The 27,553-nt window shown below is 39.6% G+C and overlaps 1 protein-coding gene across 1 annotated transcript in view; it reads right to left on the bottom strand.

Moving 5' to 3' along the window:
- CDK5RAP1 (CDK5 regulatory subunit associated protein 1) overlaps positions 1-27,553 on the bottom strand; it is a 650,459-nt gene that overhangs the window by 469,259 nt on the left and 153,647 nt on the right. Inside the window, exon 5 of the mRNA XM_044089012.1 lies at positions 26,238-26,448. Within this exon, the coding sequence (XP_043944947.1) occupies positions 26,238-26,448 (211 nt within the window). The remainder of the gene's footprint in view (positions 1-26,237; positions 26,449-27,553) is intronic.

Raw genomic sequence — 27,553 nt, 5'->3', positions numbered from 1 at the left:
AGACTGACCCTGAAGAAATTCAATGGCTGGCTAATCTCCAGGTATGCCAGGTAAACTTTAAAAAGATGCAATGAGAAGATGGCACTTTGAGCAGAACAAGGGAGAATATAGCAAGAGGTGTAAGGGAAAAAGCTGAACAAAATGTTTTTTCTTCATGCCCATACTTCAAGTTTAAAAAAACTGGACAGAGTATGAAAACAGAGGTATCAGTAAATTAACTATTACTGCCTGAAACTTTCAAAAATCTAGTGATAAGGTTAGCACAGTCATTTACTAGGAGGACACCTTGGAATGGGCAAGACAAACACAGATCCTAACACAATTTTACTGACCAGGAATAATGAAAGATGTTGAGGACTCCTTGCTGGATGCCCTAAATGCCAGAAAAATACACTACACAGGCATTAAAAGTCCTAGGATGGCCATCTAGGTGGTGACAACTGAATGTATTGCTAGGGACACTATTGGGCCACTGATAAAATGCAACAATGGGTCTGAATACAATTTGGTTATTTTGGACTATGCAGCTAAGAACCCTGAGGCTTTCCCCCACATTAGGCTAATTTTATAGCTAAATTCACTTGCTGTGAGAAAGGCCAAAGGATGAAGAGACTGGAAAAAGGTGGTCAAAGACAGAACCTTAGGAGAAGGAAGAGATGTCAACATGGGAATAGTCTGAAGCCGGCATCAGGACTGATTTCTTGAGATTCATGGAGAATCTCAGACTGTGTAAAAGACAAGTAGTAAACTAGATATCCTGCAACAGACTGCTGGGAGAAGGAGACTGAATGAGTTGATCATCCAGATAGGGGAAATACTTCCATCCTCCAAAACCTGGAAAAACAACGACAGGAGTGAGGCAATTGGTGAATACCCTTGGAGCAGTAGAAAAGCCAAATGGCAAAGCAGAGAAATGAAAATGTGAGGAAGAAACAGAGAAATGTAAACATTTCCTGATGTGAAGGTGTGCATCCTTGAAGTCAAGAGAAACCAGAAAGACCTGGGGAAGAAGAAAAGTAAACACGGTCTGAAGAGACAACATCCAGAAGATGAAACCTGGAGAAAGGTACTGAGCAGATGAAGATCCAAAACTGGCCTCAAAGCACCCTTCTTCCAAAGAAAAAAAAAAAACATTCTGGTGTAAAACTCCTTTTCCACCTGGCTGGGTGGAACAAGCTGAATGGTACCCTGATAAAAAAAGGGACTGCAGAACCTCTAATGAGGAAGTTGTTCTACAGGATGTTGAGGAATGTCTGAAAATGGGGGAAGGGATTTCTAAATCATGAAATACCCCTGACAAATTCAGAGCACCCAAGATCAGAAGCCAATTTGGAAGAGATACAGAAAGGGAGAGAGTCAAGGGGACATGGCCAAGAGGAAGGGAAGGCCAAATGTCAAATGGACACAGGTTTATCCTGAAAGGAAGGCTTCTGAGATGAAGCACTCTAAGTGGCCTTACCAGAAGGAATGTGCCTACATTCCGTCTTGCTTTTATGAAAACGGTGAGACTGCCTATGAACAAAGGCAGACTTAGAAAGGTAATTCCTCTAGAATTTGGGAGTAGGAGAGACAAAAATGTGTTTGAGTTCCTGCAAAGCCTTACCCTTTCCCTGGAGGGACTTATAAATAGGTCAGCAGCAGCTGTCTCTAAAAGATTTATGTTATCCAGAGGGGCATCCCAAAGCATGGCTTTAACATCATCAGGTAAAGCCTGAAGACTTAGCCAATGTCTCATCACAGATCCAAAGGCAGCAGCCTTGGAAGAGGCATCAGCTGCATGTTATATAGTGATGGGCAACTAGGGAAGTGGACCCTACCAGGGAAAGAACATAAGCCTTCCCATCAGAATCAGGAAGGACAGACACCACATTAGCTACTTGGGAAAGAAAATTCAGAACATGCCTGGTCCTGTTGGTCTGGTAATTAATAGCCCAAAAAGATAGGGTGGCAGCAGTACATACTTTCTTACCAAACCTTTCCATAGCTTAACTGTCCTTATCTGAAGGAAGGAGATTAGTAGATGGCAACAGCTTAAAAGGTTTATCACAGGAAACTGAAATCACTGAAGGATCAGCAGAAGGGCACTTGTACAAAAATTTGCAATCCTGCGGCACCTTGTTGAAACTGTCAGGTTTCTTGGGAGCTGGAGGCTGAGAATCTGGCACTATACAGGCAGCATTCAAAGTTTCCAAAAGGGTTGCCAAAACAGGAGGAACAGCAGATGGCTTGGAAGACTCATTTGTAGAAGCTCGTAAGACCTGTTTTGGATGTCAGAGACCTGGGATCACTCCCACTTAAAATACTCCATCATGGGGCAATAATATCCCCAAAGGACAACTCTTCCAAGGGGGGGGGGGGTCTGGACTCAAGGAATCCTCTTACTTCAAACCATAGTCTACAAGGGATGTAATATGAGAAGAATAAGCAAAAATCCAAGCAATCATCTGATGAATCCAATTCTCCAAGCCTGGCAACAGGGGTGGAAGACCAGGGAGAGACAGGGACCGATACCCTTTGAGAAGGTTTCAAGGCTATTATGGCATTGAACAGACCCTAAGTAAAATCCTGCCATTCGTGCTGTGGATCTATAGCAACAAGGGAAATATGTTTTGCTTTTTCTTGAGTGGCATGTCCACCCCAAATATCCTAGGAGGATCAAACCCTTGGCAAGTTTCAATAATGGTAATCGGGATCTCTTTACTCACTAAAATCTGAGGAATTACCCTATGTCCCTCGAAAATTATCAGCCAAGGTTCCCTCTCATGTCCAGAGCAGACATTCGAAAAGTCTCCAAGGACATATGAGAATTCAGATCTATGCTGGCCTCTGACAGAGTTGCGGCAGAGGAACCTGAGGCAACCACTGGATTGTCTTCAGGGCATTCACTAGCTTCTAGTGAGACATCCGGGGGAGGCTGGATAGCAAGCAGATCATGACTAGTCTTTTGAGCACTTAAATCTCAAAAAATTTGCAATAGTTTCCAAGAATCTAACATATTCTTGTAGTTCAATTTCATCACCCTTTCAAAACAAAAAATATAGTCAACAAATTGTTAATAAAATAGAATTTTATCAGTATAGTTATTTGTTAATCTAAATACATGCACACTCTACAATCCATATAGGGCTACGTTAGCATAAGTGTTTGCTATTGGTGCACCCACAGCAACACCTAGTACTTGATGGTACAGGTGCTCTCCAAATAGGAAAACATTACTTGTCGGTACAACTTCTATGACAGCACAAATCATTTCTATTTTCCCATTTATGAATGCTGTGTTCTTACATAAATATTCTCTCAGCCTGTATGTCATATTCATTAGGGATGACAGTAAACTAGGAGTCGACATCCATTACTACAAAAATAAAGTGGGCAGGCTCATTCATATAGTGCCACTGACAAAGTTATTTTAAAAAGTCATTAGTATCATAAATATAACGCTGAAGATTTTTTTAACAAGGGTTTTAATGGTTCTTTTAAGAAAATAGAAATGAGCTCAGTTACCCATTCCCTCCCAGACATGACAGGTTGCATCGTGGGGGTGGGGGGTGCAAGTGATCTTTACATATTTTAGGTATACCCACATAAAACTGTATAGCTCATCAGATGAGGAACTTAAAGTACAACTTTATGTTGTCAAAACTTTTTCAGATGTAAGAATGCCATTTGGTCTTGATAAATGTGCAAAAGCAACCTTTAAAGTGGGAAAACTGCAGCACCAATAAAACATCAGTTTGGGACAAGAATGTGCTACAAAAGAACTTAAGAGGTAGTGTATAAATATTTGAGAATTGATGAAGGATCAACAATAAAACATGAACAAATGTGAATAAAACTTAGTAAGGAAGACATTAAAAGACCTGAATTAAAACTGAAAACAGTGATGACATCTAGGAGCAAAATCCAAGCTATAAACCAATTTGCTCTTCCTGTTCTAACTTACAGTTTTGGAGTGACTGTCTGGCCCCAAAACATGCTGTATAGATTATATAGGAAAACAAGAAAGATGCTTCATGGTCACCAAATGATTTACAACAATCAGTGCATACCAAGATTCCTTGGCTGGGGTGCCTTCTGTGCGGAGTCTGCATGTCCTCCCTGTGGTCGCGTGGGTTTGCTCCGGTTTCCTCCCACATCCCAAAGACATGCTGTAGGTGGATTGGACACTCTAAATTGGCCCGAGGTGTGAGTGTGTGTGTGTGCCTTCTGTAGAAGGTTGGGTGCCGGGCCGGCAACTCGACATTGTAAAACTCCACTGCCAATCATGAGCAGACAGGTGATCCGCTGTGGCAACCCCTAACCGGGAAAAGCCGAAAGAAGAAGAAGAAGTGCATACCAAGATTATACACTCCCCATTCCGAAGGAGGGAAGGGCCGCCTTGAAATTGATTACATGTACAGATCTACAATTGTGGGACTTCACAGATATCTTCTGACCTCACAAGACCCAAACATAGTGAAAGTTTTGAAACATGAAGAGAATAAATCTAAGACGACTTCTCTGCTTAATCTAGCAGAAGCATATTGTCATCAAGCAGGAATAAAAATACATAAAAATCAGGGAGCAACTGAATGTGCAAAAACACAAAAATAATATAAGGGGAAGGATCAGATGAGAAGGCAAGAAATGTGGAAAATGCACAAATATACTTACAAGTATAGAAAACTTCTGGAAGAACCTCATGTTGATCAGGAATGAATGCAGGAAAGGTTAAGGAGAAGTGAATTTAAACCAAGAGATGAAAGGTTAATACTGGCCACCCAAGATAGTGGGCTGCATACACGCTGGTTTACAAAGTCCACTGAACATGTGGGAAAAACAGACAAATGTAGGTTTTGTAAAACAGAATTGGAAACAGTCACACACCTAGTGGCTTGGTTGTTTCATACTAACGTACGGCAGAAGGACTGTATAGTGAAAGGTATAATAATGTGGCAAGATTGTTGCACTGGGGATTGTGCAAACATTGTGGTGTTGAAGTGGCTGAAAAACACTGGAAACATGAGCCACAAAACATCATAGAAAATGATGATGTTTACATCACATGGTATCACCCATTACCAACAGTTCAAAAGATGGATACTAGAAAACCGGATATAGTGGTCCATGAAAAGACAAAAGTAGCACTGATCATTGAAATCGCCACACCTGGTGACTAGAGTGTCTTGCATACAGTTAGACAAAAATATCAGGATCTGCAGGCAGACACAAGAGCAGTGTGGAAGAAAGATACCCAGACAGTCCTAACAGTAGTAGGAGCAACGGGCCTTATAAAAAAGGATCTACAATCACATTTAGATATGTTAGCAATACATGTAACCCCGTACAAATCACAGGAGGTGTCCTTACTGGGCACACTGCGGGTGCTGCGAAGAGCACTTCTGGCTGACATCAAAGATTGAAACAATACTAATTTCATGAACTTTAATCGTACTATGATTTAGGAATGGGGTCCATTCCCGTCATGGTATTAGAAACACAAAAGATTTGGAGAAATTAAAAAAATGGGAAGCACAGGATTAACAACATATAAGAAGTTGAACAGTTCATATGTAATATCATCTTGTACCTGAAGCTCATAAATAACATCATTAACCCCACATATTATATTCTTCACACTGCTCCTATTTAATAAATGAAACGTACATGGATTGTTTAAAAATGCTTGCAAAGATTATATTTTTCACTATCCATTATAACTATGGCACCCCATTTGTTTGGCTGTTTAAGCACAGTACTAGTATTACTTCACAGTCGCTTTAAAGAATCAAATTCTTCTTTTGGCAAATAATAACTCTTATTATGCTTCAAATTATTAAAAAGCTCATGCAACTCTTAATCACAAGTACTGTAGAACACTGTAATAACAGGAACTAAATTCCTTGAACGTTTACATACCTATTTTGCAGTGACAGAATTTTAAAATGTAAATTCCTTGCAACAGCTTAAGATCAATAATAGCGTCCACAACAGAGTCTTCAGCTGTTGGTATAAACTGCAAGCCACTTCTTAGCATGGAATATCAGTAGCAGAAAGTATGCTGCTAGATAAATTAACAGTGTCAAAACTGTCTGAAAAATTGTTCATCTCTTCACTTTTCACCTGTTGCAGGTCTGTGGACCTTTTGATCTTGTACAGACATTTCCTCTTCCTCTTAGATTTGCTTTTCTTCCCCTTGATAGGTCTCTTGCTCACAGCTCCACTGTCTCTGGGAGATTCAACTTCATGGACATCAAAACCTGACAAAAATCCTCCTCATGGGAAACTTCATTAATAGATGTAGATGGTTCTACAAACGTATTAACATTATTACAATTAGTGGTGGTATGTACAGATAAGTCCCTTTGTAGCAAGGTATTTTGTATACTTGCAAGATGGTCCAATGAATTCCAAACACTGCCAAAGTATCAGAGTGAACCAATATTTCCCTTTATTCACAAAGTATCCAAAGTTAGCACTTTTGGCCATAAATTACAACTATGGCCTTCTTCAGAAGCACCTTCTCTTCAAACAGCACTTAAATATCCTCCCCTCTCATAACATTACCCAATTAATTAATTAACACATCTCATTAAATAACATTTGATTACTACATTAAAAACAATTAAAAAACTGCAATTCTACTTGCATTTATTATAGTTTGCTTTCCTGTGCAAAACAATTTTATAATTAACCCCACTATTGAGGCCAGGTTTATTGTAGGCACTGAGCAGAATCTGCCATTTGAGTTTTTTATACTCAAACTCTCCTTTTCTGTCCTCAATTAATTTATGGGAAACATTATCTACTACTGAGAATAAAACATTTTTACAACTGACACATTATTTTGTATGCTTGAACAACGCATTATTGTAATCTTTCTTCTTTATTCCATAATAGTGCTCTTAAATTCTTCTCCTCATGGGTCTATTGGTTTTTCCTATGTAGAAGGAGTCACATGCTGAGCACTTTGCCATGTATAACACATACTCAGAACCAAAGCTGAACCTACCTGGCACTGTTATAATTTTGTCATAAGTGCTTACCTCTACACAGGGACACCTCAGCTATGTATCTACATACTCTGCAGTCTAAGCACTTATACATGCCCTTCACTCTACAACTATTTGGTTTGTGTGCATCTTCCAAGATCTCTTTGAAATCCCTAGCTCTTTTGTTTATAAATGTTGGCTTTTCTCCCACAGCAGCCTTAACTTCTTTGTTAGCTACTAAAATCTTCCAATTGTTTTTAATGACGCCTTTTATGGCTTCACTATCAACTATAAAAATGAAGGGCATGGTTGCTTGCCAATTCTTAACCCGTTCTCTCTTTCCTTCATGTTCCCCTAACTCTTCCTTTGAAACTTCTACTTCCAACAAATTACTAACAATCCTGGTGGGATACCCTCTATTCTTATACCTTTGATGCAATTCTCCCACAAATCCATCTATTTTACTAACGTCACTTGTAAGTCTTTTTACCCTAATTAACTGTTCCTTGACTACATTGTGTTTAACATATGTGGGAGTGCATACTGGAACAGTGAGGTACACTATTACTAGCTACATTCTTGTGACTAATAACTGTACTCAGTTTTTGTTGCCCTTGTTCCTTGATAATATCCAAATCTAAATAACTAATCCTAGAAAAATTATATTCTAGGGAGAATTTTAAAAAAGAGGTACTGTCATTCATTTTCTTTACAAATTCCTTTACGTCCCCTTCTGGACCCCTCCACACAAAAGACAGACCATCAATAAATTTATAACAACATAAAAGATTACTGTGCCCTGCTATGTGGGGCAACAGATTGGTCTCCCAAAAAGCCATAACTAAGCTGGCATAATTGGGTTCCATCCTTGCCCCGATAGCTACTCCTCTGGTTTGTAAGAAATAATTATTTTACATTTGAAAAGGATTCTAAGACAAAATGTGTTCTACATTTTCTATAATGCATTTGCTCTCCCCCACGTCAAATTGTTGACTTTCAAGCAACATATAAAACACATCCAATCTAAACCTACATTATATGGGATGCAAGTATAAAGTATGCATGTCTATTGTTACTAATATATCCTCTCTTTCTACCACCTGGTCCCTAATCTTACTCAAAAAATGCATAGAATCCCTAATAAATTACTCCACTTCTTGTACCAACTTTAAAAGGGCCCTATCTACAAATTTGGATAAGGGCTCTAACTTAGATGCCCTGGCTGCAACTAATGGTCTGTATGATGGATTCCGCTCATTTTTATGCACTTTGGGTATTCCAAAAAAATGCCCAGTTTTTGTTTTTTTTACCTGGAAAAATTCATACATAATCTCACAAATAACCCCTTTTTGCAATGTGTCCTTCAACCATGCATCCATGTACTTATATGCTTTGTATATATCTAATTTGGAAACTTTTTGTATGATTGTACATCTTTTAACAATTCATAAATTCCATTGAAATAATCACCCGTATCTACTACCACCATTGACCCCCCTTTTAAATACCATCATGTGTAATATTTACATTCAAAACCCTTTCATTTACGAATGGACTAGATGTACCGCGTTTCAACGCAGAGGCAGTCATTGGTAAAGTAATATCATCTAATTCATGCCTGGAATCACTCATGCTTGCCTTTAACAGCCTAGTGTTCTTAGGCCAAGAAAAAAAAATTCTGTTCCTAAAGTCATTGATATCCTTGCTAACTTATGCTTTTTTGTTTGTTCATGTCATTTCTCATAGACTGTTAAATGTTCCAACATATCATTATGACAGTGCAAATAATCTTTATAGTAAGAAGCGTTTAAAATGACATTTTCCAGTGCTAACAACTCATTTTGCAGTTCTTTTTTCAATATGCAGAAAAAACTCATTCATAAGGGTCATACAGTCAAGCACTGAGTTTAAGGTTTAATTTCTGCCATTTGTTAAGGTGTTACCATAAATTGGCATTTTTAATATATGTAAGCCTCATGAAACAATCCCTAGTTCAAGGTATGGTTAAAAACTTAAATGCTGCCATTGCAGCCATTTAAAATTTTGTACATTTTTCTCCAATGTCATAATCTGCTGCAGGCTTGTAGTTTCTTGATCATCAGGCATACATTCAGGAGCTCTCTTATTTGTATTTGAATTAAAATAAGTGAGTTTTTTATTTCTTTTGCTGAGCTCTGTTTTTTATTATTTTTACTATTTGTTGTGTTTAACCCGTTGATCTCAAATACTTAGTTGCACTCCTCGAGGTTGACTCATATGAATGTTACGAACAGCACGTTTATTGGTACGTAATCTGAATCACATCAAACAGCAGCAAACAATAAGCCAAGCGCTTTCGCTCGGTTATTACCGAGCTTCTTCAAGGTTAATCTTTAACCTTGAAGAAGCTCGGTAATAAACGAGCGAAAGCGCTTGGCTTATTGTTTGCTGCTGTTTGATGTGATTCAGATTACGTACCAATAAACGTGCTGTTCTTAACCTATTGCTTCTAACCACATTTTTTGGAAATTTGGGTACTGTGGCCGTGGACTTTGGAGATTCATGGTCTTGTGTTCACATTTTTCATATGAATGTTAGCAGGATGAAGCCTGCTGACAAATCCTTAATTTATTGACTATGCAGAAGTACCACCATTAAAGAACTCAAGGATTTGATACTATTTGTGAATGTGGGGGGTTTTCGCCCCCATGTATGCCAATCTTTTTATGGGCCTAGTAGAAAGCACTCATATATATAGAAGTACTTTTTATAAAAATATGTTAAGAAGTATTTTAGATTCATTGACAATCTCATTTTTATTTGGAAAGGTGGACAAGATGAGGTACAGTCATTTATTAAATATTTAAATGAAAATAGATTTTTTATGAGATATGATGGTTTACAAAAAGGTACATTGGGTTAATTATTTGGACATTTATTTAGAAGGTTTGAATAGTGGACACATAAAAACCAGGATATTCAGGAAGTTTGAACAATCAAATTATATGCTACATGCTTCCAGTTGTCATCCTGAACATACCCTGGAATCTATTCCCTATGGTGAAATATTAAGAATTAGCAGATTATGTAGTGATGCAAAGCAGCTTGAATTGGAAGCCATCAAGGCAGTAGCTACGTTTCTGAATAGTTGCTATGACGAAAATTTAGTTAGATATAGTTGTAATAAAATAATGAAAGACAAGAGTAATGTTGTAGGATCCAAAAGATGTAACAACAATAGGAAAATATCTCACCATTTTGGTTTAGAAAAAAATCTTTTTTATATTTCAAAATACACTTTGTTTTCAGCTAGACAGGAACAACTGTTAAAAGATTACTGGAACATAACTAGAAGGACGGTCGTTCCCCTCAGGGGATGTTAAATTAAGGTTTTCTTACCAGAGGGGACGTAACCTCAAAGATTTTTTGGTACATGGGACCTACAAGAAACCTCTGGAAAACACAAAAAAGGAAATAGGAATTAAAGGTACTAAGCCTTGTGGAAGTTGTTCCATCTGCAGATATATAGTGGATACTTTTAACATAATTAATTTAGAAAAAATTTCAGGCACAGGGCTTTTTTACATGTAAAAGTATAGGTATCATTTATGCTCTTAAGTGTCCCTGTGGACGTTATTACATTGGGGAAAGTAAGAAAAGTTTATTGGAAAGGAGTAAGGAACATATCAGGGATGTTAAAAATAACAAAACAATTAGCCCAGTAGCAGTACATTTCAATAGGATACACCAAGGAAACCTTAATGACTTACAAGTGACAGTTTTAGAGTAAATTAATTTCTTGAGCAAAGATAGTGTTAAGTATTTTTTGAGGAAGAAAGAATCAATTTTTATATTAAAATATGATACACTCCAACCAAAGGGTATGAATAAGGAGTGCAATTGGAAAAGTTTTATATAAAGTTTAAATATTTTTTTTCATAAACACTTAAGTATTTTATACAATTAATTGATTATAATACTGAATAATTGTTTTATTAATTAGATAATTGTTTAAATTATCTTGAATAAAAGGAGTTCATTTTAGGTTCATAGGTTGGTACTAGGCTATCGGCCCTAGAGCCTATTCAAGCCTAGCCATAAAAATTCCCAATTCCCTGGATATTTCTTCCCACAATATTTACTTCTCTGGGCCCCTGTCTAGCAGGGCGGCTGACATGATCCCCGGGGTCAATCTCCCATCCAATCATCAAGGTTCCTCTTGAAGAGGGCCAATGAGGCGCTCTGCTTGACATGTATGGGCAGTCTATTCCAGAGTATGGGGAGTCTCTGGGTCAGGAACCTATCCCTCCAGCATGTTTTGTTCATTGTGATGACAAGGTTTACATCCCTGGAGCATGTGGCTCTGAGGGGTTGGGATTTCTTTAAGTGGAGCATGTCCAACAGCTCAGGGTTTGACATGGCCTTATATGTTAAGCAGAGATCGCCTCTGAGTAGACAATATGCCACAGAGTATAGCTGGAGTTTTTTTTAGACGGTCAGCATATGGCATCTGCTTTAGGCCTGTGATTCTGTTAGTGAGGTATTTCTGTGGCCTTTCCAGCTGTTGCAGATGTCTTGTGAGGTACATACCAAATGGGGCATTATACTCTATAATGGGTCTAATGAGGGATGAGTACAGTGGGACAATGACCTTTTTTTTTTCTGGATGAAAAGCCCTTAGTGATGAGGTGTGCCACATAGAAGGATTTCCTGACTGCTGTGGTGATGTGGTTATTGAAAGTGAGACCACTGTCCACCTGTGTCCCTAAGTCTCACATCACACTTTCAATGTTTAGCGTCCTGCCACCTATGTGGTAATTCATGGGTACATGTTTTTTTCCAAAGGGGATAACTATACATTTCTTGGCATTAAGCTTGACCCCATGGCTCTGGCACCAGGCATCTGTTTCTGTAAAGCATTTTTGTAGAATATCCACATCATTTGGAGATTCAATAATGGCTCCCAGTTTGCAGTCATCTGCAAACCTTGTTAGCCAGAGTCCCTTAGTGTTGGCCTGTACTTCAGAGAAATAGATGCCAAACAAGAGTGGTCTCAGGACTGAACCCAGAGGTACTCCACTTGTCACTTGTTTGGAGCTGGATTTGGATTCTGCTACTTTTACAGTCTGGGTTCTGTCAGTAAGCCAGTTGACAACCCATCGAGTGACCTAGGGATTTATGCCCACCTTAGTAAGTTTATCTATGATTCCAGAGTGGGGGATGGTGTTGAAGGCCTTGGCGAGGTCCAGATAGGCTGTGTGGACCACCTTACCCTTGTCCATAGCTCTGGAGACTGATTTGAAGAAGTCAATCAGATTCAGGAGACAAGATCGGCCCTTCACAAACCCAAACTGGATGGGGTCCAGTGTTTGAAGGTTGTCAATGTCTTTGTTTACAAGTTACATGATAATGCCTTCCATGCCCTTGCAGATCAGGCTTGTCAGACTGATGGGATGGTAGTTCCCGGGATCCAAGGCGGATCCTCCCTTGTGGAGCGGGATAACTGTAGTTGTGCGCCAGTCAGTTGGCACGAAGCCTGAGGTGAGGCTATGATTAAACATGACACTTAGGTGAGGTGCCAGTTCATTTTGTAATTCATGTAGTACACAGCCTGGGATATCATCTGGTCCCATGGATGCTGTTTTCTTAGCTTTAGAGAGTGCGGTTTCTACCTGTGTGGCCGTGATTATCGGAATTTGGCAATCTTTTGGTATTGAGATGGGCCCTTTAGGGGGTGAGAGGGGGTGAAGTTGGCACTAAATTGATCTGCTAGGATATTGGCAATATCCTTGGGATCAGTATATTTAATGTCATTCTGTTGTAACTCAGAGCAGATCTTAGCATTGCCATTTAGATTCTTGACATAACTATAGAATGCCTTGTGGTTGTCTTTGGAATCTTTGGCAATTTTATTTTCGTAACTAGCTTTTGAGGATTTTATGAGGGATCTCAGCTTCTTACTGAGGCTGGTGAGGGAGTTTTTTGCATCCTGGGATTTTCCTCTTTTCTGCAACAGTTTCGTCCTTCTGTTGTATAGTTTGACAGATTGGCTTCCTTTTTTTGGAGAAGAGCATCTTGGTTCTATTTGGGAAGGCACGATTCATGCATGAGCGGATGTGCTCGTACAGTGCCTTAGTGTAGGATTCTGCAGTCGAACTTCCAGTTCCTGTCTGCGTGGGTGTTGTGAAGTTTGTCACTTCTGACTTCAGTAGCATGAAGTTGGCTTTGGAGAAGTTTTTTAAGAAGGTTTCCTTACTGAGGGGTGGGGGTGGGATGTGGATGTCAAAGGTGATTTGCTTATGGTCAGACCTGACCAATGAGGGGGTGACCACTGGTGTGGAGCATCTATCTCCCATGTTGGTAATGACCAGGTCTAGGATATTGGCTCCCCTGGTGGGACAATGGATTTGTTGATCCAGGGCGTTGGAATTTAAGAATTCCAAGAACCGTTGGGAAAGGAGTCGGTACCAGAGTAGTTTTCCCAATTAATGGCAGGGTAGTTAAAATCACCCAGTATTAGGGTGATTGGTTGTATCTTAATATTTTCCAGTATGTTTAGAAAGGTGTAGTGAGAATCTTGGGGCATGGTGGGGGATCTGTAGCAAGCTACAATTTGGATTGCCGTCTTACCTAGTGTTAGTTGCACCTGGAGAATTTCAGTTGCATTGTGTTGGGCAACTAGCCTGGAGGTGTGAATATCCTTGGTGAATATGGACACTCCTCCACCTTTAGTGTTTCGGTCTTGGTTTTGTGGCCAAAAAGTGTGGTAAGAATTGTAGCCTGGTATTGCAGGGGTGCTCTCTGGAGCCTTGAACCAGGTCTCAGTTACTGCACAGATAGAGATGTTCTCCATTTTTAGGAGTGCCTCGAGAGAGTGCATTTTGCGGTTTAGACTTCTAGCACTGAGTAGCATTACCCTCAGATTTTGCATGCTTGTATCGGTTACGGTGGTGGTTTTATCCTTTGAACCTTGCCTAAAAAAGGCACTTTAGGGGTGGCAAGAGCTATAGCCAGTAACCTGAATCTCAGGGGTGACAGGTGCAGACCATCTCTGGCAAAGCATCGTGGTTTGTCGATCATGTCTTCCCAGGCAGACAAATACTGGATCCCCTTTGAATGACACCAGAAGATTGGCCAATTGTTGAAGTCAATCATTTTGTCCCTATACTGCGGTATCATACTGGGCGAAGGCAGGATGCTACTCAGGGCTAGGGTCATACCTGCCTGGGTCACATGATCCAAGAGCTCTTCCATGTCTCTTTTCATGTAGTCCAGGGACGTACGTCTCAAGTCATTCACTCCAGCATGGAACATGACAAGAGTCGTATTTGTACTTGTTGTGGAGTGACTTGAGTGCAAGTGCTACGTGACGGATCCTGGCACCTCACAGGCAGCTGACTAATTTTCTCCTTGTTCAGCCTGGTGAGTGGGACATCAGTGTGCCTGACTATAGAGTCACCTATGACTAAAGTGTTGGGTACATTGTCTTGCCTTAGGGGCTGTTGTTGGGTGGCACACTGGTGTTGTGAGCTATGTGTCACTTTGGTTGTGACTGGTGTTTGTTTGCGTTTCTGCTTCGGAGGTCCTTGTTGCTTGGGCAGGTTAATGTTAAGGGCCTCCGCATATGTGGGTTTAGTGTTGCTATGGGTGGGTGTTGATGGTGTGGGTTTTGAAGGGCTATGAGTTGCTTGAGGTGTAATACAGGTGTTAACCTTCTTCTCTTGACTGTCTAGCACACTCTTGGCCGGAGAGAGCTTAGCTTCCAGTTTGGCTATGTAAATGCATCTCTCGCAGGTTGTAGTGTTGGGTGGTAGGAGGAGAAGATTGTCTGTGTACATGAGGCAGTTGCTGCACTGCCCCAGTATGCCCAGATTCACCAGGTGGACAGGAGAAATCACCGGAAGCTGAATCTTGGACATGCCTGTTTAGGTGCTTTCTTGTAAATTTTAAGAGCTGTTTTCTCTTACCTTTGCAAGGTACTCTGCAATTATAGGCTGTTTAGTGCCTATGATTAATTTCTCCTTATTGACAAGGAGAGCTGAGTGCTTGAGTCAGTTTCAGGCTTCCTAGTGCTTTCTTGTAAAGTTTAAGAGCGGTTTTCCCTTGCCTTTGCAAGGTACTTTGCAATTATAGGCTTAGTGCCTATAATTAATTTCTCCTTATTGACAAGGAGTGCTGAGTGCTTGAATCAGTTTCAGGCTTCCTAATGCTTTCTTGTAAAGTTTAATAGCTGTTTTCCCTTACCTTTGCAAGGTACTTTGCAATTATAGGCTGTTTAGTGCCTATAATTAATTTCTCCTTATTGACAAGGAGCGCTGAGTGCTTGAATCAGTTTCAGGCTTCCTCGTGCATTCCAGCAGGTTCTAGAGCAAGTGCTAGTCACAGGGGTTCAGATTTTAGTGCTACTACTGAGAAACCAGCTAGTTCTAAGGGAAAATTTGAAGAGCAGACTTTCTGGCACCTGGAATAGTTTAACTGTAGCCTCGCAGTGCTGCACGATGTGAAAAATGTGCAAACACACGCGTTTTAATGCCAGAAGTAGAAAGGGATAGAAATCAGCCCAAAAAGGCTAATAAAATTACAATTTCAGAGCTGGCTTTGCGCGGTTGTGTGCATAGCGCAGCGCCAGTTAAACAACTTCAAATTTTCCCTTAAGAAAGCTCTACTCTTATAATAATCTAGTCTAATCGCTTTATTATAAGCCTAACCCTTATTCTCAAAACCTCTCTTCTAAGTAAGCACTCACTAACTAAAGTAAGCACTACATCCACCTACCTTCCCTGTGAGTACCCACTTCCCTTAAAGGCACAGCACTCCCTTATAATATTCTAGCATGTCGAGTGGTAGATTGCTGGCATCCTCTCCGGTTCAACTGGTTAATCTGGGAATCTTGAGACAATGCTACAATTGTCTCATGTACACAGACAACCCTCTGCTCCTCCCAACAAACACAAATACATGTGAGAGATGCAACTATATAGCCAAACTGGGGGCTGAACTGTCTCAACTCAGGACTGGCAAGACCAGACAGGAGGAGAAGATAACCACACACACACCAAACAACTGCAAACCAAACACATAAAAACACAAAAACATACTCGGAGGCTCTAACAAAAAACTTACCAAAACAACAGAGGCTCCCAAAGCAGACACCCAAAAATCCACCACCTCAAAACATAACACGTGCATCACATAATTCAATAAATCAGTGTGTCAAACAATCACAGCCCTTAAGGCCAAACACCATGCCTGATACACTAGTAATAGGTGACTCTATAGTCAGACACACTGACGTTCCGCTTACCAGGCTGAACAAGGAGAGGGTAACGGTGAGCTGCTTATCGGGAGCTAGGATCTGCCACATAACACACGCACTCAGGTCACTCCAAAGCAAGTACAAATATGACTCCGTCATTGTCCATGCCAGCGTGAATGACCTGAGACATACCTCCCTGGACTACATGAAAAGAGACATAGAGGAGCTCTCTGATTATGTAGCCCAAGCTGGTATGACTCTGACCCTGAGCAGCATCTTGCCCTCACCAAGAATGATGCCACAATACAAAGACAAGATGACCAGCTTTAATAATTGGCTCAAATACTGGTGTCATTCTAAGGGGATCCAATGTCTGTCTGCTTGGGATGACATACTGGACAAGCCACGCTGCTTCGCAAGGGACGGCTTGCATCTGTCACCACTGGGCTTCCAGATATTGGCTAAGGCTCTTGCCTCCCCCATAGTGCCTTTTTAGGCAAGGCTCAAAAGACAAACCCACCTCCTTAGAAAACAAAAAATGGAAAAAAATTAAGGGTAATGCTGCTCAACGCCAGAAGTCTAAATCTCAAGATGCAGGCTCTCGAAGCACTCCTCAGTATGGAGGACATTGATGTCTGTGCAGTAATTGAAACCTGGTTCAAGGCTCCTAAAAGCACCCCAGCGCTACCAGGCTATATCTCGTATCATGCTTTTCGGCCCCAAAACTCGGGCCAAACCAAAAAGGGAGGGGGAGTGTCCATATTCATCAAGGACACCCACACCTCCAGGTTAGTGGCAACACATGAAGCATCAGAGACCATCCAACTAACCATAGGCAAAACTGCTATACATCTGGTAGCATGTTACAGACCACCCTCCCAATCTCAGGAACCCCACTCAGCCTTCCTGAAGACATTGGAGGATATGAATGTCTCACCAAACACCATCATATTGGGAGACTTCAACTACCCTAACATAGACTGGGTGCATTATTCTAGCCCAAACACCCTAGCCCAAAGGTTCCTGGAATTCATAAATTCAAACGCAATGGAACAGCTAGTCACCTCTCCCACAAGAGGAGATAATATACTAGACCTGATCATCACAAACATGGGGACAAAGTGCTCCACACCGGAAGTATACCCTTCACTAGTGAGATCTGACCACAAACTAATCACCCTGGATATACATATCCCACCTCCACCCCAACACAAAAGACTACAGTGAAAAACTTCTCAAAAGCCGACTTTACACTTCTTAAAACTGAGATGGTATCCTTTAAGCCCACTGGGACAGTGGAAACCACATCTCACAATGCAGAATCCTTCACAAATGCTTTCTACGGACATCTCCAAGAATGCATGGATCATGCAATCCCAAATAAAACCAAGACCCTCTCCACCAAGGGCAGGCGTCCTGTCTGGTGGACCCCAGCCATAAACAAATTGTATAACAAAAGAAGGAAGCTACTGCACGACAGAGCAAAATCCCATAAAGAGAAGGCATCTCTGATCAGCACTAGTAGAAAGCTACGTTCTCTCATAAAAACATCCAAGGCCAACTTTGAGAGAATAATCGCTATGGACACTAAAGATGACCACAAGGCCTTCTTCAGCTATGTTAGAAACTTGGGTGGAAACAGTCAGATATGTTCAGAGTTAGTTCACAATGACAAAAAATACACTGAACCCACAGATATTACCAACATTCTGGCAGACAGGTTCAGTGCAAATTTCTCCCCTCCCTCACCCCCAAAAGAAGAAATACTTATCCCATCTGAATGTAACCTCCCTGTCATCTCAGATGTCCAGGTGAGAACCGCCCTCAGCAAAGCTAAAAAGACAGCATCAGTGGGACCTGACGGTATCCTGGGTTGCGTGCTACGTGAACTCCAAGAGGAGCTAAACCCACACATAAAAATGCTATTTAACCTTAGCCTTACTACAGGATATGTACCTGAAAACTGGTGTACAGCAACAGTAGTCCCACTCCACAAAGGAGGCACCTTTACTGACCCTGGTAACTACCGCCCCATAAGCTTAACCAGCCTGGTCTGCAAAGCTATGGAAAGAATCATTATGGAACTAATAAACAGAGACATTGGGGACTTACAGACACTTGATCCCACCCAGTTCGGCTTTGTAAAAGGCAGATCCTGCCTTTTAAACCTGGTTGACTTTTTCGAAACAGTCACTAGAGCCATTGACGAGGGCAAAGCAGTCCATACAGCCTACCTTGACTTGGCTAAAGCTTTCGACACAATACCCCACTCTGGCATCATAGACAAGCTCAACAGCTTAAATGTAAATCCATATGTCACAAGATGGGTGGCAAACTGGCTAAAGGATAAAACCCATACAGTCAAAATCGCTGGAGCCATGTCAGACTCAAAGCCAGTGACAAGTGGTGTCCCACAGGGCTCTGTCCTGGGACCCCTCTTGTTCGGCATTTATTTCTCAGATGTAAAAGCAAACATGGGAGGGTTGTGGCTGACAAAGTTCACAGATGACTGCAAACTAGGCACCATAGTCGATACACCAGCTGACACATACATCCTACAGAAAGGCCTCACTGAAACGGACAACTGGTGCCGGAGTCATGGCCTTAAACTAAATGCCAAAAAATGTATAGTCATCCCCTTTGGGAAAAACAAAGTGCCCACAAATTATCACATAGGCGGTAACCCACTGAGTACGGAAAAGGTAATCAGAGACCTGGGGACCCAAGTCGATAGTGACCTCTCATTTGACACCCACATTGCCAAAGTGGTTAGAAAGACTTTCTACCTTGCCCACCTTATCATGAAGGGATTCACATCCAGATCAAAGGAGGTCATTGTGCCCCTGTACTCCTCCCTTATCAGGCCCATGATTGAGTACAATGCCCCATTTGGTATGTACCTCACCCGGCACATGAAACAGCTAGAGAGACCCCAAAAGTACCTCACCAAGAGGATCAAGGGTCTCCAACATATGTCATATGCTGCCAGACTAAAGAAACTCCAACTCTATTCAGTAGCATACCGCCTACTCAGAGGTGATCTGTGCCTGACGTACAAGGCCATGTCCAATCAGGAATTGATGGACATGCTCCACCTCAAAAAATCCAAATCCATCAGAACCACGAGAGCTAAAGATTTGAACCTCAGCACAAATATGAATAGGACATGCTGGAGGGACAGATTCATAACTCAGAGGCTTCCCATACTCTGGAACAGAATCCCAGTTCATGTTAGGCAGAGCCCCTCACTGACTCTCTTCAAGAGAAATCTTGACGAGTGGATGGGAGATCGTAGGTTTACCCCAGGGGTCAACTCTGTGCCACTACTAGACAGAGGCACAGTATTCTAAATCTATTCTGTACACTTTTGTACCATTACATGGGGTGGCGAAAGCCACATCACTATGGCTAGGCTTATAAATGCCCCAGGGCAGATAGCCTAGTACCAAACTATGAAACTATGGAAACCACTCCTCTAGCATTAGATAGGCAGTAAAATGCTCACCAGTCCCACTGGTAAGCAGTAGGACTTACCACTACCACAGCAAGGTCTGGATAGCTCTGAGCACAGAAAATAAAGTAATGAGACAAGCAAAGCCTGGGATATGGACTGGCTAGAAAAGGTGGGAAACAAGCAAACAAGATAGTATTTTTTTTTTGTTGAAACAGGCTAAACAATGCAATAATACAGTAAATAAACACAGAAAAGGCTAACATACTTGAGTGTGTAGTCCTAAACAGTAAATGCAATTAAAGCTCTACAAAATTAGCAATTTAAAACTTTTTAAATGAAGCAAGGCAAGTGCACAACTGAAAAACGATTTAAGAGGCAGTAACACAGCAGAATAAGTAGCTAGTCTACATATACAGAAAAGTCTATATATACAGAAAAGCAGCTAAAACACACAAACACTTCAGATGCAGTGGAACCTGGAGCACTTGAATTGTAGCAATATTAAGGCAATTACAGTTATAATAAATGCTCTAAATATACTCTATATTTCCAAAATGTTTAAGAAGCACAGTCAGAACCAAGGAGATTCAGGCAAAAATGTTTTTTTTTTTTTTTGAAAGGGAAAAAGGAGAAACAGAAGGCCTCATCAAATGTTCTCTCTGTATTAGGTAGAATGAGCTAATGACATTAGACTGGGAGGAGAGTCCCAGATCAGATTTACAGTAGGGGCGAGCAACTGCAAAGCCACCATATATAACAGCAAGACACCAACAGGGAGGGTGGGGACAATACCAAAGCTATTATCCTACAGAGAGTAAGCACTACAGAAAGCCACAAAATGAAAGTTTTTAAACAGATAAAGGAGCAATGAGACTCTACAGAATGCTTTTTTAACTGCAAACAAATCAGTTACCCGTGCAGATTAGGTAATAGCAATAAAAATACACTCAAAAACTGTGCAGCAGGCAATAAAAAGTGCTATATATAAATTGCTAGAAACAATAATCTGTATAAATAATCGAAAAAAACAGCATACTTGTATATCTCAGCTAACAGTTGTAGTCAACACCTCTCTCTGCTCAGTGTGTATAGACAGAAACTCTCTCAAAGTTAGGGCTTAAATACCAGAAGATACAAGCTTAAGACAACTTTTTTTTTTTTTTTTTTTTTTACAAGAACACAAAAGAACCAGCCCCCACTAGCCAGCAGCCAATTAACACAATCTAGCCTAGGTAAAGAAGGCTTCAGTTAATTCAAGATGGCCTGTTCATGTGCTTTGAACAGTCACTGTATAAACAAACAAGCCCAGAGCCAGCAATTCTGACTAGGACATACTAAAGCTATTATCCTACAGTGAGTTTACTCTACAAAGGCTATTTTTTAGCCGAGGCGCTAAGAAAATTAATTTAGTGTGTAAATAAAGGGATTTTGGTTAAGAGGTGTATCGGTTCCTGGTTTTTCGTGGTGGATTACAGTTTTACTCTTTTCTTGTGGTTGTAATAGTATAGATGACCAGTGAATCCTTCACCTCTTTGCCTCATATATTTCATGAGGCGAGGATGGATCTTTCACAAAAAAAGAGATGAGACTTGTTTGCAACAGGGCCAGAGGACTGGTGACATCATGGTATCGGATAAAGCGAACGCTATAGCTAATAGTTCCCTGGATAATTCATCTCATGTTTTTAATAAATGGGATGAGAACAGACCGCGTTCCTTATCTAATCCATTTTCTACAGTGGTTAAGAAAACGGAACTATCCTTTATGCCAGCTGTTCAGGAATTGTTGCATGCAGATTGAGAAATGCATATTTAAAGAGACTGCAGTTTATTATAATTTACAAAGTCTAAAGAGGTACCAGGAGCTCAAAATAACACCTCGAGGGCTCCGTGCAATAAATAGTCCATCTACTCCCTTTAACCTGTCTGAAGAGGACGAACAAAGTTTCTTTGACAGGTGGGTAGCAGCTGCACATCGTTGCAGCTGTGAGTGGCTGGCTATATTAGTAGAGAGGGATACTCTCAAAAGACAAACTTAAGGAAGAGACCAAAAAGATATGTGTAGACATTATAAAAGAATCCTCCAACTCTGCTCTGGAATCTTTCCTGTAGAGTATGAATGATCGCTTGTCTTCATATGAAAAGGATTTGATCAACAGGAAAAATAAACTGCAGAGAGTGAGACTATGACCAAAAAAAAGCATTTGTGCAAACGTCCAATCAATAACCGAGACATCAAGGAGTGATGTTCCAAAAAGAACAGGAAATGCAGCCTTCGCGCTCAGTTTTGTTTCTTGAGAGAGTGCGGTGTCTTCCATGGAAGAAGGAGATTTTGAAAATGAACAGCTTCCAGCGTTACCTAAACCATATAATGGAGAATATTTCCAAAAGACATTTTGAGACTCCACAGGGCCGAGAAACATTAACAAGAAACATTCCTGGCATGGACAGGACACTAATAGGGAACAAGAGTTTGGTTCCCACACAAAAATAAGTAAATGGACATATTAACAAGGCATTGCAAAATGTTTTTGTTGACAATACATATGTTATTAATTTGTCTAGTTATCTTTTTAATGATGTAGAAATGTCAATTTTGAACAGGAGTTTAAAATTCATCCCCGCTGACCTAGATTGTAGGAGTTAAAAGGAGATTTATTTAGACTGGTACGTAAAATGCATATAATAGATTTTTTTAATGCCACTAATAATGTAGAATAAAAGCAGTTTTTTGAAGATACAATTTCAACAAGGGAAGATAGCTTTTATTCTTGTGATTCGGATATGGAAATTAATGCTTATTGTATTTTAGATACTACGGAAGTTTCTTGTAAAAGCATGTTTATTCCACCTTTCAAGAATGAAAGCATACAGCGGTTTTATTATGCATTTCATTTTGTCCTAGAAAAATAAGTTAATGAATTTTATAAAAATACAAAGGCATTCAACATGACTGAAAGAGAATGGGACACATTGAAACAACTGAGTCATAATGACCAACTAGTATTTAAATTCTCAGACAAAGGAGGGACATTAGTAGTGATGCAGTCCCATGTTTATTTTAAAATGTGCATGGAACATCTTAAAAACTAACAGGTTTATAAAAAAAGTAGATATGGCGATTTATGAACAAGCTACGAAAGAGTATGAAGGCTTATTACATTAAATTATTTCACAGATTCTGATGTAATGAATAAGTTTTCTAGCAGGAATAGTACTATGGCAAAATTGTTTTGTGTTCCTAAGATACATAAGGACATCAAGAATCTGCCAGGACAACCTATTGTATCAGGGAGTGGTTATTTTACACATAATTTAGGATGTTTTTTACATCATTTTCTGTTAAAGGAAGTAAAAAGGTTACCCTCATATCTTAAAGACTCTTGAGACGTTTTAGAAAAGTTAAGAGATTTAACATGGGAAGAGAGAATGTACTTTTTGGTGTTAGATGTAGTTAGCCTCTATGCAAATATCCGACATAAATTTGGAATGGAGGCTTTAGACTATTTTCTATGAGATAATCCTAGAACTCAATATGTTAAAGAGCTTATCCACTTTGTTTGACTAACAATATTTTTGAATTTGATAATAGCCTGTATAAACAAATACAGGGAACAGCCATGGGAGCAGCTTTCGCCCCCATGTACGCCAATCTTTTTATGGGCCTAGTAGAAAGCACTCATATATATATATATATATATATATATATATATATATAAGTACATTTTATAAAAAAATAGGTTAAGAAGTACTTCAGATTCATTGACAATCTCATTTTTATTTGTAAAGGTGGACAAGATGAGGTACAGTCGTTTATTAAATATTTAAATGAAAATAGATTTTTTTTTATGAGATATGATGGTTTACAAGAAGGTACATTGATTAATTATTTGGACATTTCTTTAGAAGGTTTGAATAGTGGACACATAAAAAACAAGATATTCAGGAAGTCTGAACAATCAAATTATATGCTACATGCTTCCAGTTGTCATCCTGAACATACCCTGGAATCTATTCCCTATGGTGAAATATTAAGAATTAGCAGATTATGTAATGAAGCACAGGAGCGTGAACTGGAATCCAACAAGGCAGTAGCTATGTTTCTGAATAGGAGCTACGATGAAAATATAGTTAGATATAATTATAATAAAATAATGAAAGCAAGAGTAATGTTGTAGGATCCAAAAGATATAATAACAATAGGAAAATATCTCACCATTTTGGTTTAGAAAAAAATCTTTTTTATGTTTCAAAATACACTTTGTTTTCAGCGAGACAGGAAAAAACTGTTAAGAGATTATTGGAACATAAATAGAAGGGAGGTCGTTCCCTCCAGGATGTTAAATTAAGGTTTTCTTACCAGAGGGGACGTAACCTCAAAGATGTTTTGGTACATGGGACCTACAAGAAAGGAAATAGGAATTAAAGGTACTAAGCCTTGTGGAAGTTGTTCCATCTGCAGATGTATAGTGGATAGTTTTAGTATAATTAATGGAGAAACAAATTCAGGCACAGGGCTCTTTTACATGTAAAAGTATAGGCATCATTTATGCTCTTAAGTGTCCCTGTGGAAGTTATTACATTGGGGAAAGTAAGAGAAGTTTATTAGAAAGGAGTAAGGAACACACCAGGGATGTTAAAAATAACAAAACAATTAGCCTAGTAGCAGTACATTTCAATAGGGTACACCAAGGAAACCTTAATGGTTTACAAATGACAGTTTTAGAGCAAATTAATTCAAATTTCTTGAGAGAAGATAGCATTAAGTATTTTTGAGGAAGAAAGAATCAATTTTTATATTAAAATATAATACACTCCAATCAAAGGGTATGAATAAGGAGTGCAATTGGAAAAGTTTTATATAAAGTGCATTTTTTTACATAAAAACTTTTTTAGTATTTTATATAATTAATTGCTAATATTGAATAATTGTTTTATTAATTAGATGATTGTTTAAATTATTTTGTACAAAAGGAGTTCATTTTAGAAGTGAGTTAACTCTGTAAAGGCTATTTTTAGCCGAGGTGCTAAGAGAATTGATTTAGTGTGTAAATAAAGGGTTTTTGCTTAAGAGTTGTATCGGTTCCTGTTTTTTCGTGATGGATTACAGTTTTACTCTTCTTGTGGTTGTAATAAAAAAATATTTCTGTTCCTAAAGTCATTGATATCCTTGCTAACTTATGCTTTTTTGTTTGTTCATGTCATTTCTCATAGACTGTTACATGTTCCAACATATCACTATGACAGTGCAAATAATCTTTATAGCAAGAAGTGTTTAAAATGACATTTTCCAGTGCTAACACCTCATTTTGCAGTTTTTTTTTCAATATCTAGAAAAAACTCACTCATAAGGGTCATACAGTCAAGCACTGAGTTTAAGGTTGAATTCCTGCCATTTTTTAAACAAAGGAAGGAAGGTGTTACCATAAGTTGGCATTTTAATATACGTAAGCCTCATGGAACAATCTCTAGTTCAAGGTATGCTTAAAAACATAAATGCTGCCATTGCAGCCATTTAAAAAATTGTACCTTTTTCTCCAATGTCATAATCTGCTGCAGGAATGTAGTTTCTTGATCACCAGGCATACATTCAGCAGCTCTCCTATTTGTATTTGTATTAAAATAAGTGAGTTCTTTATTTCTTTTGTTGAGCTCAGTTTTTATTATTTTTACTATTTGTTGTGTTTAACCTGTTGATCTTAAATACATAGTTGCACTCCTTGAAGTTGACTCATATGCATGTTAACAGGATGCAGCCTGCTGACAAATCCTTAATTATATTGACTATGCAGTAGTACCACCATTAAAGAACTCAAGGATTTGAAACTACTTGTGAATGAGGGGGCATGAAGTAACAAGCCAAGGCTAAGGGGAAGGCTCTCAAACTGCCTACACAGGATCCTGTAATAACATAACGATGTAAGAAGCCAACTGCACTGCTCAAAAATGGTGCACTGCATTTGCAAGGGACACAGTCTGAAAGAACCAGAACAAAACACTACCAATGTAAACTATTACTGAAACTACAAATGAAAAAAGCCTTACTGATTACTTTACTTACTGATGCCTTTACCTAAAAAGGTTACTGAGAGGGCGTGGGGAATAAGGTCAACATGGGTCTACTGTATATTCACTGAAAGAAGAAAGGAAGGTGAGAAAGAGAAACTTGCACTCTTTCAGCCTGACAGGATAAAAGGGAGCATGTTGATCCAAGTAATTAATCACAGGAGGCAAGCAGCTCGTGACATAATACCTTAAGAGACATTCTGAGAGTGAGATGAAACATTCTTAGTTTCACACTGAGGGTGGCTATATTACCTCCTGGGAGGAGCAGTACTTAAACAATGTACTATATTAAAACTGGAAGAAAAGGGTTTTAGCTGCAGAAATTTGGAGATGAGCAGCAGATCAAGTAGAAAGCAGCAGTTAATATATTGTCCAGCAAACATGATAAAAGGCCTTTATCCATTGGCAAATTCTGTTTGTTCACATTAATACATTTCAATGTCAAGATAATTTTCAGTGCAGCTCTTATCAGACTTTAAAATATGAGTTTTCTTTCAATCGCTGTCACTTACACAAATGCTGACTTAGTTTCATTGTTCACTTGAACTGGCATTATATCTGCATAGGTCTCATCCAAGGACAGGAGAACATTAACAGCCTGCTGGTCATATTTTCTCAAATTCAGCAGTCGTGGCAGATCACGATATGCATCTGGGCCGGCAATAATATCTACCAATTTCTCCTTCTCTAGGATTTCATGCTTAAGCCGTTCTGCCATGCAGCCTGTGGATGTAGTATAATAAGAAAAAAGTCAGTAAACTAAAACCTGTAAAAAGAAAGTACAATTGTATAAGCTGAACTTACAATAACAGCAGATGTTCAAATAATCACTGTTGCAGAAGTCTTAGCTATATAGGTTATTTCCTGCCAAGGATAGATATAACTGCCAGCCAGCTTCCAAACCTTCAGGGCAATTTCCATATTCCCAGACTGTCAAACAGCTCGAGCCAAGCTGACTTCAAAGCTTTTCTGCCAGCAGAGAAAGGGATGCTGAGCCCAGAAAGGACAATGTTAGGAACAACAAAAAATAAATGCTCACACCCTGGCATAAAAAACACACAAAAAAAGAAATGGTAACTGATAGAGGGATGGAGTAATTCAACTCACGCAACTGTACTGCAGTAAGCTTAGCTATATGGGTAGATTACGGTTTACTATCATAAATTCGAAAATCAGAAAAAAATTGTGTTTGCATTTTCGAATTTATACATCGGAAATGACAATTTCCGAATTAACCTAAAGTCGAAAACAGCTGTGTACTGTCAAAAATGTCGCTCGCGACATTTACGGCAATACACAGCACTCCCACACGTCCCGTAACTACCTACCTACCTACCTAGCCTACACTCACAGTTATGCAGGGGGCAAGCCCCCCTGCACCCCACATCCCCCCCCACCTTAATATTCTAACTCCGAGATCGCACTACAGTGAGGAAAGGGATGTATTTCCCTAACCGCACTGTACCGCGATCCCCCTCACATGAGCGAACGTTAGAATTGCGAATGCACAGTCCATTCGCAATGGTAACGTTCGCTCACATCACCTGCCGAAATATGAAGTATTCGAACATCTGTTGTTCGAATACTTCATAGCCGTGCAAGTGCATGTCGGCATTGTGATGGTAAACCGTAGATTACCATAACTAACTATATTTGGGAGGTAAAAGGAGGAGAATCCAGCAGCCCATGGAAAATGGTTCTAGAAAACCTTGATCTGGACATAAAAAAGGAATCAAGCTTGTTGTGCCTTGTAAAAGTATTTACAGTGGACTGAGTAGCAGCTCCTAGAATACATCTGGAATCCAACCCTTTCCACAAAGTCATAGAT

Source organism: Protopterus annectens, chromosome 12.part0 (genome assembly GCF_019279795.1).
Source record: "Protopterus annectens isolate FY-2018-M chromosome 12.part0, PAN1.0, whole genome shotgun sequence".
Lineage (NCBI taxonomy): Eukaryota > Metazoa > Chordata > Ceratodontiformes > Protopteridae > Protopterus > Protopterus annectens.
The sequence above is the reverse complement of the archived record's forward strand: the minus strand, read 5'-3'. Positions and strand labels throughout refer to the sequence as shown.